The sequence below is a fragment of the Macrotis lagotis genome, chromosome X (genome assembly GCF_037893015.1).
Source record: "Macrotis lagotis isolate mMagLag1 chromosome X, bilby.v1.9.chrom.fasta, whole genome shotgun sequence".
Classification (NCBI taxonomy): Eukaryota; Metazoa; Chordata; class Mammalia; order Peramelemorphia; family Peramelidae; genus Macrotis; species Macrotis lagotis.
In genome coordinates this window covers 189483069-189509522 of record NC_133666.1, presented here as the reverse complement: position 1 = coordinate 189509522, position 26454 = coordinate 189483069, and the positions used below count along the sequence as shown (strand labels likewise).

At 35.8% G+C, this 26454-nt stretch overlaps 1 protein-coding gene across 1 annotated transcript in view; it reads right to left on the bottom strand.

Annotated features, from left to right (window-relative positions):
* TMOD1 (tropomodulin 1) overlaps positions 1-26454 on the bottom strand; it is a 162354-nt gene that overhangs the window by 21258 nt on the left and 114642 nt on the right. Inside the window, 5 exon segments of the mRNA XM_074201960.1 lie at positions 8306-8449; positions 10196-10303; positions 13686-13816; positions 17613-17702; positions 24117-24234. Of these exon segments, the coding sequence (XP_074058061.1) occupies positions 8306-8449; positions 10196-10303; positions 13686-13816; positions 17613-17702; positions 24117-24234 (591 nt within the window).

Genomic DNA, 26454 nt, shown 5'->3' with positions numbered 1-26454 from the left:
TTGCATATCTAGAGCACCAGAAACCTTTAATGTGCCATAAAAATGGACACTGTATTACACTGATCTGGTAAATAATGTATGTTTCCCATTAGTCTGGGAAGGGACTGAAAGTCCCATTATTAGCTAGGAAATGTGGCACTCTTCTCTGTGTCATTATCTCAGAAATGACCCAGCCACTCCCAGGAATGTTCTGTTCAGGAAAGCTAATGTTACATTAAAAGAGGAGCTGACCATTAAAAAAACAAAACATAACCAAAACAATTTATACCTTCTCCCTTCTCCACCACATTGAGGGTGAGATGGCATAGATAGGACCTAAGTGTCAAGTAAGAATTGGGGGAGAACTAAAGAAGTGTGCTTTAGGAAGAAGTTGGTCAAGGAGGAATTTCACTCAATATATTCCAAGCATTTAAAACAAATTTGCACACAGAATTGAGCTTTTACCTATAATACTTCCCTGACTTGAAGGTTTCTTTGACATATGTGGAGTCAAAGTTGGAGTTTATTTTAGAATCTTAGAAATTTCAGTTAGAAATTTTTTTCCCCTCTAGGTATCCAGACAGATGTGAATAACAAGTTCTTGGCCCTATCCTATACATATAATATACCAAAGAAAGGAAAAAAAAGAATGGAACTCTTTTTCATACCCTCTTCTTTTTTCTTGTTTCCAGATAAAAAATTTGGATTAGATCACCTGGTGGTCTCACTGTAGTCTTTTTTAAACTTTTTATCCCCAAATCATCCATGAGACCATGGGACTCATTTTGTTATGTGGTAAATAATGGAAGCCTCATTGAGAAATGACCATACTATCTTCTACTTTGTAAAATGAGATGTAAGCTTAGCATAGCCTGTCATGTACCCTAGAATTAAGAAAAAGCAGATTTACAATGGTTTAGGGAAAAGATAGAATCCGAAAGGCAAAAATTCTACAAAGAAGTCCAACTTAGGAGGAATGAACAACTTTTGAGAATGAAATATAGAAGATCCAAGCAAAAATTCCATCCAAGGTAAAAAGGAGATTATCTGCCCCCTAAAATCAATGTGGAAACATAAAGAATTGATCAACCAGTTAAATGATCAACCAATTAAATTAAAAAAACAGGTACAGGAAAAAATAAGAACAGATAATGAAATATGAATGCAAAAGCTTCATATTGTCCTGCAGAAGGAGTAAAAGGAGTGCTAGAATAAGAGAGTAAAACCTTTGCACAAATAATAAGATAAGATTCATCAGAAAATACCCTGATGTTATGAAAGATTGAAAATAAAAGGAAAAGGGAATGGCAGAGGATGAGATCAATAGATGTCATGGAAACCAGGAAGGTGAATTAGGACAGACTTTGGAGATAGTGAAGGATAGAAGGGCCTGGTGTGACCTTGGGGTCTCAAAGAATTGTACACAATAGGATGACTGAACAACAACAACAAAAACAGTAATGAATGCTATGGAATTAAATGGAATTTTTTAAAGTGTTTTTTTAAGCTAAATGAAAGAAAGGAGGATGAAAGAAGGAATAGGACTGCTATTTGGTACACATCCTATATTGACCTTTTATAGAGTTTCTGGTTGTCATCAACCACTGCCTCCTCCTAGAATTTTATCCTCCTTTAGCTTCTCCAACATTTTTCTTCTTTTCTGACCCATGTCAGTTTTGTTCAGTAGGTCATCTTCATTTTTTAATCCCAATCATCTGTAGTCCCTTAAGCATAGGTGTCCCCCCAAGGTCTTGTCTTTGCCTCTCTTCTCTCTACAAACTCTTTCAATGATCTCACTATCTCCCATAGATTCATAATCTGCAGATGATTCCCAGATCTCTATCTCCAGCATTAATTTTATCATGAACTCCATGTCCTAAATCCCAATGTCCTAAATCCCAACTGTCTATTGGCTCTGATACCTTTTGGCATCACAAATTCAACATTTCCAAAATGAAAACAATTTATTTTACTTTCTCTTCTCCTTGCCCTGAACTCCTTCCTCCAACAAACTTTTCTACTTATGTTGAAGGTATCACTGTCATTTTCAGTCCATGATCACAACCTTGGAGTTGTCCTTGACTCCTCTTTCTTCCTGCTTCCCAAAGCCAATTAGTTGACAGGTCTTGTCTTTCTCTAATCCTTGGTTTATGTGCATACCATTCTTTTCTCTTTGACTTCTTACATGACCAAAATCTCAGTGAAAGGCTCGTATCACCTCTTTCCTGTTTTACTAAATAGCTTCCTAATTGGTTTCCCTACTTCCATACTGTACCTCTCTAATGCATCTTTTACACTTTTTCCAAAATAATATTCTTTAGGCAAAAATCTGACTCTGTCATTCCTCTGCTCAAAAATCTCCAAGGGCTCCTTATTGTTTCTAGAACAAAATACTAACTCCTCAGTCTAGTATTTAAAACTCACACAAAATCTGGCTCCTAGCTACCTATTTCTATCTGGCTCCTTACTAGATTTCTTGTTGCTGTTGCTGTTGTTGTAGGACTCCCTTCTTCATACACTACATTCCATGCCAACTTGCTCTATTAATTGTTCCCACATTCAGCATTTCACTTACTTTCACTAATCTTCATTCCTTAGTATAGTTAATGCACCATGCCTGAAATTCAATTTCTCTATACCCTGACCCTTTAAAATTCTTAGCTTAGCTCAGATGCAATCTCCTTTGTGAATTTTCCCTGGATTGATCTCTTCCTATACAGTTGTTAGTACTTTTTTCCATCCTAAAATTTTCTTAGTTTATATAATCTATATATGTGCAAACACTAGTATAATATAAAGAACTACTTTTTTTGTCTTTCTATTCAAAGGATGCAAATAGTATATAGTAGTCAATAAATGTTATATTGAATCATGTGTGAGTAGAGAAGAACATATTTCCTCTAGATTAAAAAAATAAGTAAAAGTTTGGTTTCAAATTATAAGAAAGTGGCCTTGACTGATTCTTAGAAAAATTTAAGAATATATTATTAAAGGGATATCTTGTGAGCATTGAGAATGAGAGTAGTGCTCATTAAGAGTCAGCATGGCTTTACCAAGAATAGACTCTATCAGACTGACTGTATTTCATTTTTTTGGCAGGGTTATTGTGCCAAGAATACTTTGGATACTATTTATCTAGAGTTTATAAGGCATTTAGCAAAGTCCCTTATGCTACCTCATGAACAAAACAGAGAGATGTGGGATAGATAAAGATAATTAAGTAAACTTCGAATTGGTAGAACTCCCTGAATTCACTAAGTATACAATAAAGAATATTCACTAAAAAACGTTTCTTAAATGATTTGTCCTTGTCCCCATGCTGTTTAATAATTTAATTAAATTAATTAAATAATTGAATTAAAGCATTCACACTATGATTATGAAACCTGTAATTGAGGGAACTGAAGACATTAAACAATGTGTTTTATGCCAAGCAATATGCAAAATGAATTTGACAGTCCAGAACAATGGGTCAAATAAGGATGAACTCACTATATGAAGTTCTAAATAAATTAACTTTATATCTAAAAAATAGGGAAAGTTTGGTAAGCAACAATTCTTGGGGGAAAGATAGTATGGTTTTAATAGACTGCAAACTCAAGTGGCAAAGGTATTCCATGGAAGCCAAGAAAGTGATCTTGGACTATATTAAGTGTGGTATGTCTAATGGTCAAAGGATATGCAAAGGCAATTTACAGATGAGGAGATCAAAGTAATCCATAGTCATATGAAAAATAGCTCTAAATCATTACTTATTAGAGAAATGCAAATTAAAGCTTCTCTGAGGTACCACCTCACACCTCTCAGACTGGCCAATATGACCAGAAAGGATAATGATCACTGTTGGAAGTGTTGTAGGAAATCTGGGACACTATTACACTGTTGGTGGAGCTGTGAACTCATCCAACCTTTCTGGAGAGCTATTTGGAACTATGCCCAAAGGGCAACAAAAATGTGCATACCCTTTGATCCTAAAGAAATGATGATGAAGAAGGGTAAAAACATCACTTGTACAAAACTATTCATAGCAGCCCTGTTTGTGAATTGGAAATCAAGTAAATGTCCTTCAATTGGGGGAATGGCTTAGAAAACTGTGGTATAAGTATATGATGGAACACTATTGTTCTATTAGAAAGCAGGAGGGATGGAAATTAAGGGAAGCCTGGAGGGATTTGCACGAACTGATGCTGAGTGAGATGAGCAGAACCAGAAAAACACTGTATACCCAAACAGCAACATGGGGGCAATGATCAACCTTGATGGACTCATTCATTTCATCAGTGCAACAAACAGGGACAATTTAGGGCTGTCTGCAATGGAGAATACCATGTTATCCAGAGAAAGAACTGTGGAGTTTGAACAAAGACCAAGGACTATTACCTTTAATTTAGAAAAAAATAAAAACTGATATCTTGCTGTCTGATCTTGCTATCTTGCTGTCTGATCTTGCTATCTCTTGTACTTTATGTTTCTTCCTTGGGGATTTGATTTCTCTCTCATCACATTCAATTTGGATCAATGTATACCATGGAAACAATGTAAAGACTGACAAATTGCCTTCTGGGGGGGGTAGGGGGGTAGGGAAGTAAGATAAGGGGAAAAATTGTAAAATTCAAAATAAAATCTTTAAAAAAAAAAAGAGAGAGGCATGTCTTCTACTGTCCCACAATATTATGCTCAGGTCAGACCCTTACTAGAATACTGTGTTTCATTATAAGTGCCATTTTGGGGGAAGAACATTGACAAATAGGTACATATCCAGAAGAGAGCAAACATTATGTTGTCCATGTTTTTGAGAGTAAGATGAAGAAAGTATGTCTGCTTTGCCTAGAGTAAAAGAAACTTAAGTGGAAGTATTTCAAATATTTAAAAGGATGTCATTTGGTAGAGGAATTAACTAAGAACAATGAATGGATGATGAAGAAATTTAGGTTTAAGTTATTATCATGGACTGCTTTTGGAGGCAGCATGATTTCCCCATCACTTCAGGTCCCCAAGTAGAGTCTGAATAATCAATCATTAAAGATAGTATAGTTATATTTCAAATGCCTCTTTTTATTGAGTGTCAATTCTTTTTCATGATTTTGCTTGTTTGTAGGTCACCTTGGGTTACATCTTGAGCTCCAGTGCTCTTTTACATTCCCTCCTGCAATTTAATGGAATTATCAAATTTAATGATATTTAATGAATATTTATGAATGAATATTTAATGAATAAACCATTATCTTTCTGACTCTAGGCAGTTCTCAAAAGCTCTAAATTGCACAGGAGTTGCCTATACACACACTGGTAAAAAGAATTTCTATACCAGAAGTTCCCTAGATCATGTGTTTAGGAACTTATAGCATTGATTTTTTTTCTGGAGGTGATTTATAGATTCTTTTGATTGGTATTTGTTTTCTATGATGTTGTTGTTTGTCCTTCATATTGAAGAAGACCAATGACATCAGGAGGATACTATCTTGACTTGCAAGTAAATTGGATTAAAGTAAGGGTGGGCTATGCAAAGTCAACAGCCTCGCTCTCTCCTCCAGTCATTTGATCCAGTGGCAAGACATAGGTCAGGACAGCTGGTAATGGCCTGAGATGTAGTGGGGGACCTTGGTCTTTTAAGCTAAGATCTTTACCAGGTTTCAGTTTCTCTGATGCAACACCCATTCAGTGATTAAAGTCTAGCTAAGAATTGAAGCAAAAGATGGGCTAGTTTGTCTTCACAAAAGATTCAGTCTGGGAGGGGAAGACTCTCAGAATTTATGGCCAGAACAGAAACAATTGCCAACAGAAACAAGAGCCATCAAAACCCAAAGAACATGTGCGACTTAAGAACCAAATTTTGGTCAAATCATTGAGATCAAAGTGATTTAGATTTAAAGACCTAGTCAAGTAGCTCCATTTGAATTCCAACGGACTTTATCAAAGTCTGGTTTTCCAGGGTTATATTTCAAGAAATCATATTAAATCAAATTAAATCATATTAAATCATTAATTCATATAAAATCATATAAAATCATTAAATCAAATTAAACTACATGAAACAAAAGATTTGTCCCAGTGCTTTGAAAAAAATTATAAATACATAAGGGAAAAAAGCCTAGTCCTGAAACCCTAAGATATCTTGTGAAATATAAGCAATCAAAATATATATTATTCCTTTAGACTACCCACTTGTGAGGCTATGATTCTTCACATATTTTATATGTTCAGAATGAGGAAAGGAAAGGAGAGAGAGAGAGAGAGAGGGAGGGAGAACATCAGAGAGGAAATATCATAATAAATTTTTACATTTATTTAATCTATTAAGTTTTCCTTGTCAGGTTTGTCACTCACTTTTCACTATATGCTAATGTAATGGAAAATTTATGTGCTCAATATTCCTATAATTCCTTGCTGGAGACCCAAAGGGTCATGGAATAATAAAACAGAAAAAAGAAGATAAGGTAGTTGGTCATCTATCAAGGTGCTTGACCTGCATCGATACCACAGCCTAACCAAAAGATAAAGGTAAAGAGGGACCTGGGCCAAGGCTAAATTGGTGTGAATTTCGAACAAGTTTAAAAGAGACGAACTACCATGTGCTTTACTCAGTTCTTTTTGTCAGCTTTGCTCCTCTTCAGGCCTGACCTTCTGCAGTGGATATCAAGTATCACCTAACACCATGAGGCTGCAAGACCCTATCCAAGTATTCCTTTTGGGACATCTGTTTTGTACAATCCCAATGCCCATTTCTACAACTGTTGGTGAATTCTGACACATACTTCCTTCCATCTGTTCTCCCACTGCTGCCTCTGAACCAATAGCTCAGGACAGAGGGCAATGTTAGAAAGAGACAGAAGAATGACTGATGAAAATGATATAGCAGAGGAATCAAACCATACAGTATGCTTCTTTGAAGATAATGAAGATAAAGGCCCTCTTGGCATTGATGAAAAAAAAAGTTCCACAAACAGAAAGAATAATAACAATAATAATGATAGCTAACATTTATATAGCACTTACTATGACTTAAGCACTATGCCAAAAACTTTGCAATTAAAGAAGAAAACACTTAAGATAAAGAGCCATATTTGAGAATGAATCAATACCTTTAAAGGAGTGTGAAAAACAAAAGAATATAAGAGAAACAGATTAACAAGAAGAAAATGAATAGAACTAAACATTATCCTAGAATTAAACCATTCAAGAAAATAACCTCAGACATAGTCTGGCAAATGAGATAGAAGACAATACTTGTAATAAAGAAATCTGGGATACTACTCATATATACTAGCTATGAAACAATGAATAAACCATTATCTTTCTGACTCTAGGCAGTTCTCAAAAGCTCTAAATTGCACAGGAGTTGCCTATACACACACTGGTAAAAAGAATTTCTATACCAGAAGTTCCCTAGATCAAAGAAAGCATTGGTTCAATCCTAAATATGGAAATAAACAAGTAAATAATGAAAGAATCAATAGACAGATAAAAATATAGATAATCAAGCTATTTCAGCCAGCAACTCATAGGAAAATAAAACCAAAACCAAAAATAGAGGCATAGAAGGTAGGAGAATTGTTGGGCTGAATTAGGTAACAATGGTAAGTATTAGCAAAGTGAAAAACCAAAAAAAGGGAAACCTGTTTTCTGTGTGATGACAGGAAAAATGAGTGGTGCCACTACAAAGTTCTTGGAAGTGAAAAATACACAATTGGCCCTGGAGGTGGGAAAGCTCGGGATTTTCATGTCACAAGCCTGCAAAGTTCACAGATTTTACCTGAAGAGACAATAAGTTGCTTGAGGATGGACTAAAAATAAAGATCTGAAGGAAAGAGAAAAAGGAAAATATATGAGGCAGCTGGGGCTATCTATATTCATGTGAGTGGATGAGTTCAGCCTTGAGGCCAGTGCAGACCAAACTTCTTTAGTCTTTGCTCACTTCCTATGCAGAGGTGAGTCAGGAAAAAGTAGGTAAAAGGGGCCAGAAACCACTCCCTTTAGTGACTGGGGTCAGGTACCCACTGTGGAAGACTGAGAGGCAGGAAGCTGGAGGAGGGGTAGCTGGATGGATTGAGGCTGTTCTCATCTTGGCAAATTTACATTTAGCATTGAAATTACATTGAACAACTGAAGGGAATTTGCACTGATTAGTGCCCATACTGCAGAGGAAGCCCTCAGATTAACATCAGATTAAACACAAATAACATTTTCTTAATATTAAAAAACTATACAGATATCCATTCAACATAAGCAATTATCTAGTTATATAATTGTGGAAAGTCATTTAATTCCTGGACCTCAGTTTCCTCATTTGTAAAACACAGGGGGAGGAGGAGATAATTCATCTTACCTGGTTATCAATTTTCAATTCCATCAATGAAGTATTATGCTGAAGGGCTTCTACCAGGGACAGGATACCAGATCCAGAAATGAAGTTTGATTCCACATTGAGGCTCTTCAATACACCATTAACTTTCAGCATTTCAGCCAGTGCCTTCAATCAGAAAAGAGAAATATTGCACACTAAGCCACATCAATTACCTTAGTGAAGATCTGAAAACTTTTCTCAATCATCCTAAAAATTGGAACAATTCAAACATATTTGGTAAATTGCATAAACATGCTAAGGTATAGAGTCTAAAACCGCCTACATGAAGTCTGATTTCTCCTAACCTCTGTCCCTTCCACATTACAGAGGAGATGGATTTCACAGAGAAATTTTCCTATTTTGAGTATTGGGGAGAAGGAAAACATGTGCTTGTTTCTTTGTTTTTCTTTCTAGCCTTAGCTCTTAGCACATATCAAGTGTTTAATAAATATTTTTCAACTGCTTGACTGGTTTTATTTTATGGGGAAGAAATACGAGTGGGAAACATATGTCACCCATCCACCCAGATATTTTCTACTGGATGAGAAACCAGGGGAGAAAGCAAAGCTGCTGCTGACCAGGATTAATAAAAAGAGAGGACACAGTCAGAGCATCCACAGAGGGTCACTGAGATGATAATCAGTAGACTCTAGGGAAATGAAATAATTAGTAAAAGTCTACTGGAAAGTTTCACTGGATAAGAATTTTTTTGGCAGAAAATATAACTTTCAGAAAAGACCACAAGTCCAGATCAATGATTTCTCATTGATTGAAATGGCAGGTTTCCCCCAAACTGGTATGTTTTGTGGAACACAAACAAATCCCTAGTTTGGACTGTGGTGGCAGAATTGATGCTCATTTTGAAAACCAAGCATAAGGGGCAGCTAGGTGGCACAGTGGATAGAGTGCTGGACTTGGGAGTTAGGAGTACCTGAGTTCAAATCCGACCTCAGACACTTAATAATTACCTAACTGTGTGACCTTGGGCAAGCCACTTAACCCCGTTTCCTTGCAAAAGGAAAAAAAAAGAAAACAAACAGGATTGGTCATCCTTTTTGGAGGACTCACAGCCCCAAATCTACTTTTCCTTCAATTATCTGAGAAATTAGCAGTGTCACTGGATGTCAGATCTGGAAAAGGTCCATAGGAACATCTAGTCCAACCCAAACCAAAAACAAGAATACCTTTCCTTAACAAGAGATCCTACAAACTATGTTAAAAGACCTCCAACCAAAGTAGGGGTTCTGTGCCAATTACTTTTATAATTCTAATACATCAACCTTGGATACAGTAATTGCTGTGTCTATGTCTCATAATTATTTGAGGGTAGATTATTATATTAATATTCCAATTGAATCTCATGCTAGTGAGTATTTATATAGCACATTACAATTTTCTAATATTATCTCATTTGATCTGTGCACCTGCCCTGAAACAGAGGTGATATTATGATACTCATTTTATAGATGAGCAAAATGAGATAGGCAGAGATGAAGTGGCTTATGCAGGGTCCCATGGTTAAATATGTGAGGTCAGATTTGAACTCAGTTCTTCCTGACTCCCAGTTCTAGTATTCTATCCACTGTACCATTTAACTGCCACAAGAGATTAATTAGTTATTGATTATGCCCCCCCAAATATTACAAAACATCAGTCCTATCTTCATCTCCTAAGCCTGCAGTCAATATATACCATCAACACAAATTGAAATTGGAATAAAAGCTTCCTTCCTGCTCCCCAGCATTACTTCCATCCCTTTATCAGCATCTTGAAGTGAATTAAGATCTGGTAAAGGAACATTAAAACTGATCCCAGGCAATGAATGACCCCCAAGCATTTCTGTTCATTAATTAACAGCCTAATGGTACTTACATATGCAACGGGATCATTACTTCTTGTTCCTACAATGCTGAATTTCTTCACATATGTATTTTCTTTCAGTGCTTCTGCATATGCCTTTAGAGTTGGTATGGGAATGTTCTGTGGGGGGGGGGAACCAATGAATATAATGAAAACTTGAATAGAGCAGGAGCAGTTAAAGAGCACTGGAGAGTACTCAATCAGCACATTTGGATACTCGAGAACTATGAAATACCCCCTCCCCCACACCCCACCATTCTCTTCCTTTCAAATAAATAAGACCTTCCTTTCAACAGGATAGCAATCTTACCAAAGAGTGAAATTTGATCAGAACCTTTTGGGAAAAAAAAATTGTCATTATTTAGTCTTTGCAGCTGTATCCAACTCTTCATGACTTCATTTGGGGTTTTCTCAGCAAAGATTTTGGAGTGGCTTGTCATTTCCTTCTCCAGCTCATTTTACAAATGAGGAAACTGAGGCAAATGAGGTTAAGTGATGTGCCCATGAGCACATAGCTAGTAAGTACTTTCAAGCCAGATTTGAAGTCTTCCAGAGTTCTATCCTCTGAATATCCATCCTGCCCAAACAGAGTCTCTCAAATACCTGGAACTAAGGGAATTTAAAAACCAAGGGGAAAGAGTGCATAATTAATAACACAGGTTCAAAATCTCTCCTTAATTGCCTATTAATGCCCTTATTTCATCAGCATGAGTACATTAATTAACTGGAAAGTGAAATGTGGGATTCACAATTATTCAATTTATATTTATTTTTCATTTATTTATATGTATGCTGCTTTTCTCTTTAGAAAGGAAATTTCTTGTAAACAGAGGCAATTTTATTCATTGTATTTATATCCCTAACACCTGGTACAATGCTTGACATAGAGTGGATCCTGAAGGATGCTTATAGATTGATTAATTGATCTGGCAATAGCTAATAGTTAACATTTATATACAGCTAAGTGGCTTAGTGGATAGAGTACCAGATCTGGAGTAACTGAGTTCAAATCTGGCCTCAGACACCTTCTAGCTATGTGACCCTGGGCAAGTCATTTCACCTATTTGCCTCAGTTTCATTATCATCTATTAAATGAGCTGGAGAAGGAAATGGAAAATTATTCCAGTATCTTTGCCAAGAAATACCCACGAGGGATCACAGAGTCAGATATGACTGAAAGAACTCAACAACAACAACAACAAACATTTATATAGGGCTTACTAGGTGCCAGACAATGTATTATGCACTCTTTATAAATATCTCTTTTAATCATCACAACAGTCCTGGAAGGTTAAGTGCTATTATTACTCTCAATTTACTGATAAAGAAACTGAGAAAAATGGCAGTCAAGTGACTTGCCTAGGGTCACAGAGCTGATAAGTTTCTGAGGTCTGATTTGAACTCAGGTCTTCCTGACTCTAGGCCCAATCTAAGCACTGGTTCAACCACTGCCCAATCATTTTTCTTTGTACATATGTCCATGGCACCTATCTGCTACAGTACTGACAATTCAAGGACAATGGGCAGGACTAAAATTTTTTAAAGCTCTCTTGCCTTAGAATACAATTCTAATTTTTCACTAGGGGCCAGGTTTAGTGGTCAAAGGAGAATTCAGACCCTTATAGAGTCTGACATTTCCAATCTAGTTGTTTACCATTTTTAGTGATCACATAAAAAGAGAAAGAAAAGAAAGAAGAAAAGAGAAATTTCGGTACTAGCCCAAAATAAGTTCCATCAGCTTGGAGAGGGTCAAGTCAGCAAGGCAGACAGGAGCAGAACTACATCTCTGCGTGGTTTACCAAGCTCTAGGGTTCCCTTCCTAATATCATTTTCTATGAAAAACTGAAAATTTGAGACTCATGAAGGAGGGAAAAAAAGGCAATGTAGAATTAAACTCAAGTTCCAATATTTTGAAGCAGGACCCATGGAAATGATGTAATCTATTGCCACTCTTATCTTGAAGGTCAGGAAAGACTAGTATGTAGAACACTATGCATGCTCTATGTACTGTCTTAACCACTCCTTGGGGGCTACCCCTGTGGCATTCCCATTGGAGAATACCTGGAGTCAGATGCTAAACTACTCCCTTGTCCCACCCACTATGGAAATGCATTTAAGCAAAGATCCACCAGGGTGAAAGTTTCTTCTCTGGATTCCTGGTAGAACCCCCTTTCTCTCTCTCTAATTTGGCACCATGTGCTTTTGGCCTGTGCTACTGGAACAATATGGCCCCAGTTCCATGTGTCCAGATCTATGTTGTTCTAAGCTTTTCTTCTGGACTCTTGCCATTTCCTTCTCCCTTCTTTCCTCTAAGTTTCTTCCCTGGACCTAGGCTTCTCTCTTTCTCTCTCTCTCTCAAGCTCGCTCTCTCGCTCTCTCTCTCTCTCTCTCTCTCTCTCTCTCTCTCTCTCTCTCTCATTGAGACTACTTCTTTCAAGACTTGTAATTACCAATATGGACCCTGCTCCAGGCTAGACCCCTGCAGGTCAAAACCTAGTTATTACTCGCGGCTGTTTTCCTATTCTTTTCTTCTTCCCTCAAACATTCTTGCCTTGACCTTTGTTATTCAGTCTGTCTTTAGCTCTCTTTCTAGATGAGTTTAATCTGTGAATTGTTTGTTGTCTGTAATATATGGGAACTTTGCAGGCCTGTGAATATAGACTGAGATTTTACAAGTCCAGAGTCAGCTGTGAGTTTTTTCACTTAAACAAATCCTGATCTTTGGACACTTTCTCTGATGGCAACCCCCAATTTCGCCATCATCACTAATGGACAGATCTATAATCTCAATGATTTTGGAGTAGTCTCTCTATTGAGGTAGAACCCAACCCATTCATGCCTGCCCAGCCTGTGTAATTCTTATCCATCTCCTCCCATAAAATAGGAGCACCAGAATAAAATGGTGATATCTTGCTCTGAATGCTCCTCTCAGCATCTTTGTAATATATGCATCAGTTTTATTATACTAGAATTTGCATGATAAGGTATATTGAGACCTAATTTAGTCATGAAGGCCTAGATCAGATAAGCAGTGGATAACCTTAAGCAACAAATAGTTGATAAAATGAATTTACATAATGGATTAATTAAATTAATTGGCACTGTTTTTAATGGCTAGTCACCATTTAAAATTCCTAATGCAACAAAGTGCTATCTAAGCCCTTGGTTTTTTATCTCATATCTTCTGTACTTTAAATAATATGGAGGGGTTCCAGCTCAAAAGTCAGTTTTATCAGTGGAATTGCAACTGCACCTGATAATCCATAGCAGAGCCTCTGTTTAGTCATGCTGAGTTTAATGGCATAAAGCCTTAAATAAACTGAAGGCTGATTAAGCAAACAAACAAATAAAAAGATCTACCTAAGATTGAATGTATAGACTGTTGAAATAAGCCCTTACTATTGTGTTCTATTATATCTTGGCCATTTCCTTCAGGAAGGCATATATTTAAATATCGTCTTTTCCCCAGCTCCCGCCTGAAATTAAAAGGAAAAATAAATACCCGGATATTATTGAGGTTGACTTCTTCAAGTTTAGGATCATTATTCTTTATTCGTTCCAGGGTTTCCTCTATATCTGTTGAATTTGGTTCTTCATCAGGAACTGGTTTATATTGTGTTGGCTTAATAACACCTATTGTATCCAACAAAAAGGGAAATGTCATTTGGAAGAAAAGGGGGGAAAGTTTTTATTTTAAGGGGTTACTATTTAAAAAAATTTTTTTTTTAATTGTAAACAGACCAAGCATCAGCAAACTTGAATGTTTTAACAATCATAGAAGAAAATAGTGTATGAAACTATGGACTTTTGTTAGGTAGTGTTTTAAGTGTATTTTAAGTTTAACATGTGATGAACACAGTTGACTTCCTTGGCTATTCTTCTCTTTGAGGAACTGCCCTTTTGTTATCATTTATATATTTTAAAATGTCAATATATTTTAAAATGTGTCACTGATGTTTTTATTTTTTATTTTTTATATCATTCCCACTCCCTTCCCAAATGAATCTTGTAGCTAATAACTATAGTTAAATAAAATAAATCAACTCATTGGTGATATCTTATTATATCTCTTTTTGCTCCTTTAGTGTACAATATCTCTGCCAAAAAGGTAAACATGTTTCTTAAGTCTTTTGAAGATCTGATTGGTTGCTTCACTGATCACAGAACTGAAGTCTTTTAAAGTTGTTTTCTTTACATTTTTCCATTCATGATGTAAATTGTTTTTCTGGTTCTGCTCAGTTCAGTCTACATATAGTCATACAAATCTCCCGATATTTCTTTGAACCTTCATATTCATTTTTTTTAGTTTTTTTTTTTTTTTGCAAGGCAACGGGGTAAAGTGGCTTGCCAAAGGCCACACAGCTAGGTAATTATTAAGTGTGTGAGACCAATTTTGAACTCAGGTACTCCTGACTCCAGGGCCAGTGCTCTACCTACTGCACCACCTAGCTGCCCCCTCATATTCATTTCTTACTAGGTATTAATACTCTATCACATCAATATATCAGCTAGATGGACCAGTAGATCAAACAGTTGATCTGGAAACAGGAAGACTTCAATTTAAATTTGAACTAACCCACTTATTTGACTGTTGGCAAATCCCTTAATCTCTACCTGCTTCACTTTCTTCATCTATAAAATAACAATAATGAAAACATCTACCTAATAGGATTTTTGTGGATAAGATAAAATAACATTTACAAAGCTCTATATAAATATTAGATATTATTAGTATTATTGTTATTACCATACCATATCTTATTTAGCCGTGCCTCAATTGATAGTTTCCTCATTGTTTCCAATTCTTTGCTACTACAAAAAAATTTCTGCTTTTTACATTTCCTGGGCTCTTACTTTCTTTGATGACTAGTAATAGCTTCTCTGGGTCACGTACATATTAAGTATAGATATATTTAATTTTCTTTTGTGATTTTAAACATGCTATTTGTTAGTCTCTTTTAACTACATATATATATATGTATATATATATATATATCTTTAATGTTGCTTTCTAAGATAATTTCCACTTCTACTTTTTAAAAATGTCCTGACTCATAATAAATTCTGCTCTAGCCCCTTATTTTAACTCTGTGTGACTCTTCAAACTTTAAGTGTGTTTCTTATTGATGACATACTGAACTAGAGGAAATATTAGAGAAAAATGTTATGTCAAATATTATTTCCTTCCATATTGGTTTTGCATATTCGATAAGCATCTGATTTCCATTCCAATGTTATCTAAATAAATAGTTCCAATTATGGACCACCTGGAAATTCTCCCCAAGGGCTATTCCATGGAAGAGAGGTATTTATATGTAAATATTTCAGTTCCTTTTTCAAACTCACCCACCAAAAGAGAGTGAGTACATGGTACCTTCCCCAAACTCACCCTAAGGAGATGGTGAGAATTACCTCAACCCCTTCCCCTAAGTCGATTTACTTCCATACCCCTTTCCTAGCATGTACACCATGCATTGCTCCCTGCTTTTACTCTTGATGGATGCTGCTGTTATCAGCCCAGTTGTAAGTATATAGCAACTGTCCCTTATTTCTCTTCTTTATGGTGCTTTCCCTCTTAATGCTTCTTATAGTAATATATAATAAACCTTTTTGTCCCTAAATACTTCTGAGTCAAGAACTGGTCTTTCATGAATTCATCCACACATTTTCAAACCCAAGACTAGCCCATAACCTAAGTTTTCTCTTCTTCAATACTATTTTATACTTCAAGTGCTTCTTGTAAATGACATACTGTTAGATTCTGCTATCTAATCAATCTTGTTCCTTATTTCTTTTCCAGGAAATAGGTGTCAAAATATTACTGGTTTCAGGTTTTAATTATCAGGTCCTATTCTGATTTCCAACCTTCCTAGACTGTGCCCATTCAGAGTGCCTTCAGGTTTCAGGTCCATTGATCAGAGTTTGGGTTAGTTTTCTTAATGCTGTGTAGAGTCCCCCACTAAGAGCACCCAAAGGCTTGAAGCCCATCAATTCTGTGATTTTCAGAATTTATATTTTTTTTGGTTGCATTTTTTTTTATTGTTGTTCCTCTTTTAGTTTCAAGCTCAGTTGATCCATTCTTATTCTCTTTTGTCAATGAAAATGTTTAGAGATGCAGATTTTCCTTTTATTATCATTCTGGTGTGTTTCTGCATTGTTGTCATTTCCTTTACTAAAATTATTTCTTATTCCTATAATCTATTCTTTTGATCCATACTTTTTAAAAATATTGTTTTAATTTTGTCTTTTTGGTTTGAATTGTTGCTTCAAAGTTCTGAGCAGTAACATTTTCCTAAACACACTGATACACTGTGAACCAAAAATTTAACAGAGGATGCACAGAACTGCCCTGCCTGCTTTCATCTTGACCTCGTGTGCAAGTTCAGAGCTTGGGCTTTTCAGGGAAGATATTGTAATTTTCTTTATCTGCTAAGCAAAAAAAAAAAGTTGATGCCTCAGTGAACCTTTAAAAAGTCATTTATTAAGTGTTTACTATGTTGAGCATTATGCTAAGCATTGGGATAAGACAAAAAACACCCCGTCCTTAAAGGAACTCCTTATGGAGTTCTAATGGAGAAGACAACATGATATACATACAAAATATATACAGAGGGAAGACACTCAATTGTGGGGTGATGGGGCAGGGAGAATCAGAAACAATTTCTAGTTGAAGATAGGATTTATGATCCCACTCCCAATTTGCTTTTTTTCAGCCCTCCAGATATGAAAACTATAAATCATCATTTTGAAGGTGGGAAGTTCAGCTTACCTTTCCTCTCCTCAGCAACTATGCAAACATGAATACATGGTAGTCAAGGCAGACGCCTGTCTAGGCAAGACTAAAACTTCATTTCAGAAGCCTTAGCTGCTGCTTCTTTTTTGTATTTTTATTCCTAAATATGGGTAACTGAACATCAACCTCAAGACTGATGTAAACAGCTAGGGAAAGATGTATAAGTCTGACCATTTAGGTTCCATATTAGACCTCTGGAATCCACATAAATGATGAGACATAGTAATAGTCAAAATTTTCTTCCATCGTTACAGGGAAACACCAAGAAAAGGTGGATTTCTTCCCACACTTTCTAAATCATGCCCCATTATTTTGTCACTTCCATATTCTTATGTTAGATCAAGAAGTAATAGACCCAAGCCTACTCATGAACCTAGGACAAAGGAACTATCACTGTTCAATTCTTTGGTTTCTTTATATGCCACATACTTTCATATATAGGGTTTAAAAGCACCTTGATTTTCCTTGTTTCTCAGGATGGAAATCACATTAAAAATATTAATGAATTTTTACTTACATATAATTGAGAAAAAATAAAAATTAAATGCAAAAAAGTATTCATGAAGATATCAGTAACAAGTTATGAAACAATTTTAAAAAGATTTCATAGGTCTAAAATTTCTAAATCATACTTACTATTTAGGCCTTCCTTATTTACAATGGAACTACTTCCAAGAGCCTCATAGTACTGCTGGTTGCTCATCAGAGTATGCATGCCAAGAATAGCTATAGGACAGAAAATCAGAGGAAAAAAGAAAAATAACCAAGTGAGAGTTCTATCAAATTGTAAACCGCTACAACTGACTGGGGCCAACTATTATTCTTCTTCTCAAAACTACATGGAAAGCTTCTAAAAATTTTGTTTAGAGAATAGATGAGAGCTCTAGGCCTGGAGTCAGAAAGAATCAAGTTCAAATACCTTCTCAGATACTTATTTAACTTGTGTGACCCTGGGAAAGTCAGTTAACTTCTGACCACCTCAGTTTCTTCAGTTGTAAAATGAGCTGGAGATGAAAATGGCAAACCACTCTAGAATCTTTGCCAAGAAAACTCCAAATGGAGTCATGCAGAGTTAGGCATGACTGAAAGGACTAAACAATAGCAACAAAAGTAGGTGTAATGGCTTGCTGGCCTGACCTTTGAAGGAGTCAAGATAAGCCAATTGACTAGGACTATAGTTGAGGTGATGATACAGATGCCAGGAGGTAAAAGAACCCAGTGTAACAAGAATGTCTGCATATCAAATCACTCCATTATGCAGAGAACTATATTTGGGGAAAAAATAGCAAGCACTTATACTGATTAGCTTAATCACCTTGCAAAAATGACTACATGGTAGAAAGAACATTGTCCTGGGAATCAGTAGTCCTAAATTTTACTGCAGGCTTCCTTGTAAATTATCTTTGTGATCTTGGATAAGTCAACTAAACTCCTTTAGCACAGTTTTCTTTTCAGCAAAACAGGGGATAAAGCAGGGGAAAGACTGAAACTAGAAGACCCCTTTTAGCTCCTAATAAAGAATAATAATTGTGCCTGGGGCACTATAACCACAGATAAATTTTCTTTGTCCTATTATATACATTTCAGGAAGTTGGGAATGAGGATAGATGACTTTTGTTTAAACAACAACACTTCACAGAACTCCAAGAAATCTTCTCTACAATTTTGCTTCATTTTTTGTAGCTAATGACCAGAATAATTTAGCCCTGGTGAACCATGCCCCACTAGATTTAAAACAAAACACCAAGTCTTCATCTAAAACTCAAAAAGAGCTATTTTTGAGCTCTGAAAAAAGAACATCTTGTTCTTTTCTCTGTTTTTGTTTTGACATAGTTTTTCTCTGTTCCTAGTTCTACTTAGAACTCAGGATGATAAGACACAACCCCTATGTTTTCCAGCTGTCAACCCAGTGGCTGTGAATAATGGCTGCGAACTGTGGAGAGGGGAGGAACCCAAACTATACTTGTCGAATATACACCTCTCCTCTGCCAGTCTGTCTAAAACCAGGCTCCCTGTATTTAGTCTCATTTTTTATTTTGACTTTCACTTTAAAGAATGATAATAACAAATGATATTTATAGAGTGCCTTTTATTTGCCAAGTCCTTTACATACATTGGCTCATTTGACACTCTCAAAAAACCTTGTCTGACAATTACACCATCATTTTTTATCCTCATTTTACAAATGAGGAAATTAAGTTTCCAAGAGGTTAAAAAACTTGCATGGTTACAAAACAAGTATGTCAGAGAGTCAGGATCAGAACCCAAGTCACTCCTTACTCTAAGTGTAATGCTTTTTTCCATCACATGTAGATGGTGAGGCATTAAGAAACTGGTACAGTGTTAAATCTTTAGGGATGATAAATGTAACTTGCATTAGAGTAAGTAGGAGTTGAAGTGGATTAGAGCTTGGATACAGGAGTGGTTTAACTCTGTTTTTCTCCAATCCATTTTACAAATGAGGAAACTGAGCCAATAAAGGTTAAGTGACTTGCCAAGGGTCACTCTGCTGGTAAGTTTCTGAGGCTGAATTTGAACTCATATTTTCCTGATTTCCTGGTGCTCTATCCACTGTGCTTCTTAGCTGCCCTGAGTTAACAGTAAAAGAAGCTATTGCAATTTAGGCTGTGTTAAGAGAGACACATTGTCCAGGATTAGAGAGGTCATAGACTTGCTATCCTTTGCCCTGGTGAAATCCCATCTGGAGTATTAAGTTCAATCTGCACATTACATTTTAGGAAGGGACTGTGCTAAGCTAAAAAACATACAGAGAAGGACATAAGCTTGCTGAAGGACCTTGAGGTCATACCATTTGCTCACTGGTGAAATAAAGTGTTAGCTTTGGAGAAGAGAGACTTGTTGGGTCAGACATGGCCCTGGCCAGAAGTGGAATGGGCTGCCTCAGGTCAGGCCCCTTCAGTGGAGGGGTTCAAGCAAAAGCTGATGACTCTTTTTTCGGTGATAATGTAAATGATGTTCTTAATCAAGTGTGGTTTTGGGGTCCCCTTCCAAGACTGAGATTCTGTGATTCTCGTTTCTGTGCCTTTATTCAAGCAACCACCCACTTCCCAAATAACTCCTTCCATTAACCAACAAAATGTCATCCAACCTTCAAAACTACTCCCCATCTTCCTTCCTCAAGATTTCTCTAATTTGTTCTCCAGCCCTAATTGCTTATACTCTTTCTTTTTTCTCTCTCTTCTCTCTCTCCTTCCCTCCCCTTTCTCTTTGTTCTTTCATCCTCCCTTCCACCATCATCTCCATCTCTTTGTTCCTAATGTATTTATATTCAATGCCACATGTAAAGCCCTGAATTTTTCTGTAATCATTTTATAATTTTTTAATTTGGTCTCCTCAATTAGATCGTAAACTATTGGAACAGAAGGTCATCCTAGAAGGAGACAGACCAACTCAACACAGCTTCAAACATAGATGGAGCTTGGTAGATAATGGCAGAATGACTGATTAATACTTATTCTCTGGTTTTCCCTATATGGATAACAAGTGAAATATTAAGCAAAGTAGACATAATGCCTGATAGCATTTAATGAGAGAGTACAAAAATTATAAAAATTCAGATTTGTTTCTAAAGGGTGAAACACCTTAGTTATAGAAAAAGTCCACACATGGAACTAAATTGAGAAAATAATTCTGCAACACCAACAAGTAATTAAGCAGCATTTTATAAAGAAGGATGCTATTTTCTTTAACACTGGTTCAATAAATGCTCTAATGTGTAGTAAAAATGTGCATAGTTCCAAGATTAAATAGATACACACAGAGTTACATTTATACATAAAGATAAGACACTAGAAAAGACCCAATTATTTAATAGTTTATACAAAAATGACAAAATCACAATTAGTTTTTATTAACACAGTGTAACACTGAAATTAGTTATACCAACTAAAGTGAAGCCAAGCACTTTTTTTTTAAAGGTTTTTGCAAGGCAAGTGGGTTTGAGTGGCTTGCCCAAGGCCACATAGCTAGTAATTATTAAGTGTCTGAGACCAGATTTGAACCCAGGTACTCCTGGCTCCAGGGCCAGTGCTTTATCCACTAGGCCACCTAGCTGCCCCTAAACTTTTATTCGGTATTTTCTTTTTTTTTTTTTTTGGCAAGGCAAATGGGGTTAAGTGGCTTGCCAAAGGCCACACAGCTAGGTAATTATTAAGTGTCTGATACCGGATTTGAACCCAGGTACTCCTGACTCCAGGGCCAGTGCTTTAACCACTGCGCCACTTAACCGCCCCTGAAGCCAAGCATTTTCAAGAAAGTAAGACATACTCTCAGTCCTGTTCAATGTCTATAAGTTCCTTGAGGACACAGATCAACTTTTGCCTCTTTTTTTGTATCTATAGTACTCAGCATATTGTCTGGCACATAGTAGAAGATCAATAAATGTTTATTGATTGATTGATGAAACCTCAGGAAAGTGCAATAATGAAGAAAGCAGCTCATGATCTAATGACATCATCTGACCCACAAATGATATTGGTGAGGGCATGTGAATTATTATGAACAGATTATGACTCAGAAATTTGCCTTGACGTCTAGGATAGTTTTGAGGCAATTCCACAATTAGAGAGGCTATGTCTGCTATTCAGTGCTTATGTTTTGGGGTATTCAGTGAACTTGGCTTGATTGAGATGAATTAGAATGAGAAAATTCATTTCAACTTCTACTGTATCCCTTGAAACTTCATGCAAATCACCTCCTAATGATTTAGGGTTTATTTTGTTGTTTTTATTTTTAGCTTATGTATTTATACCACATTTATTTCCTTTTAACCATATACTCCCTCCAAAAACCAAACAAAAAACAATCAAAAGTGGTCAAAAGAAACACAATTAAATATATAACATGTTTCATATCTATATTCCTAACCTTTCTTAGGGTGGAAACAAATGTTTTCTTAATAGTTCTTAAGAAAGAGATACATTGAAGTTCTTCAGAGCTTGGCTACTTTTTTATAGCAATTACCAGGTAACATTTTATATTCAGTGAATATGACTGGATGATAACTCCAGAGAGGGGGAAGTATATCATGATGAATTTATAGTATGGTGATATTATCATATGAATATAAACAAAGTCATTGAAGTATCATTATATCTTGCCAATTGGTTGAAGTGAGTGAATGGGGCACTCATAATCCTACCAATAGTTTAAGTTAAGCACACTGGAAGAAAGTTCAAGCAAAAGGATATAAAAAGCATCTTGGGAGAAAAAAGGCATTCTACATTTGGGACATTCAAATATATGTGTGTATGTATACATATTATACACACATATATACTTGTGTATATTCATACATATATATACAAACACACACATATTTATTTATGTACATATATACATATATATACATATATATATATATATATATATATATATATATATATATATTACACACATATACATAAACCCACAGAACAGAAGCTGAGATAATTAGGTGGTGAAGCGAATAGAGCACCAGGACTATAGTCAGGAAGATTCATCTGAGGCTAACAAGAGCAGGAAATTTAATGCTGGTCAAATTTAAGCACTTAATGATAGTCCTCTATTGCATCTATTTTAAACTTATTCTTCCTTGGTAAAACAGAACTCCCTGGCCAAAATCAACAAAAAATATATTTGTGGCTTATGGTTTAAAAGCAAGATGATTGGCTGAATCTCTAGTGTCTGAGGAAATTCTACTGGTGGTAGTTTTGGAATATTGGGAGGGACTTAACTATGGGGTTCACATGAAATTTCAAGGGTCAGGACTAGGTCAGATTGTCTGAATCCTAAAGTGAAGTAATAGATACCAGGCACAGATTGTGCATTGTGATGTATTAGCCCTGGAAATGCAACTGGATCCTATGGAATTCCTTCATAAAAAATTTTTATTTCACAGATAGATGATTTTACTGGGTACACCTACTTTGCTATTTATAATCTATTAGAGTTGTGTGGGAGATTCCCCCACTCCGATCTTAGCTTTCTATCAACTACATCTCATTTAAAAGAATGTTTGTTATTTATTAAGGCAATGGGATTAAGTGACTTGCCCAAGATCACACAGGTAATAAGTATCTGAGACCACATTTGAACTCAGGTCCTCCTGACTCCAGAGCAGTGTTTCTATCTATTGTACCACCTAATTGCCCCAATCTACCACATTTCAATTGCTTGCCATATAGATATATAAAAATTAGTTCCAATATAAGAAATATTTGATGTTCATAAAATGTGCTTTGAGTCATTATATAAATATTTCTAGAGCTAATCATATTTATTTCGTATCATTTTAAACTTACAGAATTGTTAAAATGGAAAATAATTCATTTTCTGAAAATTCAAAAACAAACTTAGAGAATATAAACTGAAAGATAGAATGTATTCAATGGTAGTCCCCTGCCAACCAAGTACCTGGAATTGCATTCTAAGATACTGAGACTCTCTATCAGTAGTAGGGAATGAATCGCAGTAAAAAACATGCTTGTTTGCAGAGTCCCTGAGTTTTAAGTCTGGCTCTGCTACGCATTGTAAGTAGTATGGTAAGTAGGTTCTTCTGGTTCTGTTGTTGTGTCAGTTAATCATATATGATTCTTTGTGACCCCCATTTGCGATTTTCTTGACAAAGATAATGCAATGGTTTGCTATTTCCTTCTCCAGCCCATTTTACAGATGAAGAAACTAAGGCAAAACAGGTTAAGTGACCTGCCCAGAGTCACACAGCTAGTAAGTAATCTGATGCCAGATTTGAACTCAGGAAGAGGAATCCAGGTCCAGCACTCTATCTAATGCACCACCCAGTTGACCTCTAAAGTGTTGGGGATACAGAGAGGCAAAAGATAGCCCTGTCTTCAAGGAGCTTTCAATAAAATAATGTCTTTTAGATATTTGTGAGGCCTAATGGGGTTAGTTCTGCCTAAACAGATTTATGCTGAGTAATTCTTTATGAAAATGAAAACAGTGGTTCTTTTTCTAAGTAAAACTTAAATGATGCAAAAAATGATATGACTTCCACAGCAAACTTCAAACTTCCTAATTTCCAGAATATAATCTATCTTAAATTAAAAGGAAAACTTTTTAAAGCTTTTAGCAATCTAGTAAATATAAGCAGGAACAAGGATTTTTAAAAATGCTTCTTACCTGCAATGTCACACAGTTCTGCATCAGATGCATTGGCCAGAGCCTCCTCTAATTCTGGTTCTAGTGTCACACTTTCCAGAACAGGATCAATTGGCTTTTGCTTGGGACCCACACTTTCCTGTAAATGTAAATAATAATTCAGTTATAATTCAGCTGCTCAACTATCATTTTAAAATAATAGGGTGGCAAAGGAAGGGCTCTGGTTTATTCATTAGGGAATAGTTTATCGACAAGATTACAATGTTTTGAACCTGAATATCACACTAATATTTCTCGAGAGAGAAAAAAGGAACCTTATTAAGCATGTATCACCTCAGTGATTAGACAAAGTTTGGACCTGGGCCTAGAGGTCCTGAGCCTCTCGAGGATTTAATTACTGCAAAGTATTGAGGACTAAAAAAATGCCTGCCATGTTGTGATGGACATGATGTGTTCATATTTCAGTATTTAGAGGTATCTGTGAGGATGTTAGATGTGGAGAAGTCAAATTGGCAGAAGAAAAGTGGTAAAGTTGACAAAAAGAAGGACATTGAGAAACATTGGAGGCAACTTTTGGAAAATAGGCACATTAATGCACTAATACTAGAGCTGTGACTCTTCCCAAGCATTTTGGGAAAACAATTTGTAACTATGTCCACAAAGTTACTAAAATTGTGCATGATCTTTGACCCAGTACTACTACTACTACTACTACTACTACTACTACTACTACTACTACTACTACTACTACTACTACTACTACTACACCTATACTCAAGGAAATAAAAGAAGAGGAAAAGTACCAATATATACAAATTTATTAATGATTACTCTTCTTGAAGTGGCAAAGAACTGGAATCTAATGGGGAATCCATCAATCAGAGAACAGCTGAACAAATTATGCTACATAAATATAATGAAACTCTACTATGTTGAAAAAATTATGAGAGGTATAATTTCAGAAATATTTATATGAACTGATATAAAATGAAGTCAGGCAGAACTAGAAGAACAATTTCCATAAATATAATACAACACTTTATTTTTTTATTAAAAACTTTTTTCCAATTATATGTAAGGATAGTTGTTTTTTCTTTTTAGGTTTTTGCAAGGCAAATGGGGTTAAGTGGCTTGCCCAAAGCCACACAGCTAGGTAATTATTAAGTGTCTGAGACCGGATTTGAACCCAGGTACTCCTGACTCCAGGGCAGGTTGCTTTATCCACTGTACCACCTAGCCACCCCAAGGATAGTTTTCAACATTTATTTTTGTAAAATTTTTCCCTCCCACTCTTCCTTCCCCCTGTGCTAAGATATCAAGTAATCTGATATAAGTTATACAAGCAAAATCATGTTGTACCATTTTTCCATATTATTCATGTTGTGAAGGAAAAATTGAACCAAAGGGAAAAACCACAAGAAAGAAAAAAATTAAAAAGTGAAAATAGTGTACTTTGATCTGCATTCAGACTCCATAATTCTTTCTCTGGAGATGTATGGCATTTTCCATCATAATTTTTTTGGAATTGTCTTTGATCACTGGATTTTTGAGAAAACTAAGTCTATCATAGTTGATCATCACACAGTGTTGCTCTTATTGTGTACAATGTTCTCCTGGTTCACTTCACATGTTCACTCTACTCACTTCACTCAGTTCCGAGCAATAGCTATGAAGATGCCATTAGAAAATTCTTTCTTCTGCAGATACTTATCTCACCCTGCTAGATCACCTTATTTCTCTGTTTTTCTAGGCAAGCAACCACTTAGAATCCTGTCTTATGCTCTTCATTTTGGTTGAGACAGAGTGAGTCACAGAGAATGAATAAGCACAGATGAGTGCAGATTTCATTAAATTATCTTCCCCTCCCCAAAAACTAACCCTTTTCCAAACTTCCCTATTATTGTTGGTGACACTACATCTTTTCAGTCACCCAAATTCAATGTTATCTTCAACTCCTTATTCGCCATAATCCCAAATATCTAATTAATTTCCAAATCTTGTTGTTTTTTAACATCACAACATCACTTGCATCTGTCTCCTCTCTAAGCAAACAGCTTCCATTCTAATTCAAAAGCCTCATCACCTCTCTACTGTATTCCTGCAATAACTTTCCCAACACAAAACTTTCCCTACACATTATCTATAGGTTAGAGATTTTATATTTGGATTTCTTAATTCATAGAGTTATTATGGGAAGTGAATAAGAAGCAATTTAGAACTATAAAATTCTATATAAAATTAAGATGAGGATGATTATAATATGATTTATTCTCTATTGTCCTCTGGATAGAGTCCTAACTTCCTTAATTGAAAATTTAACACCTTATATCTTTCCTTTATTATCTCTTTCCAAATTTCC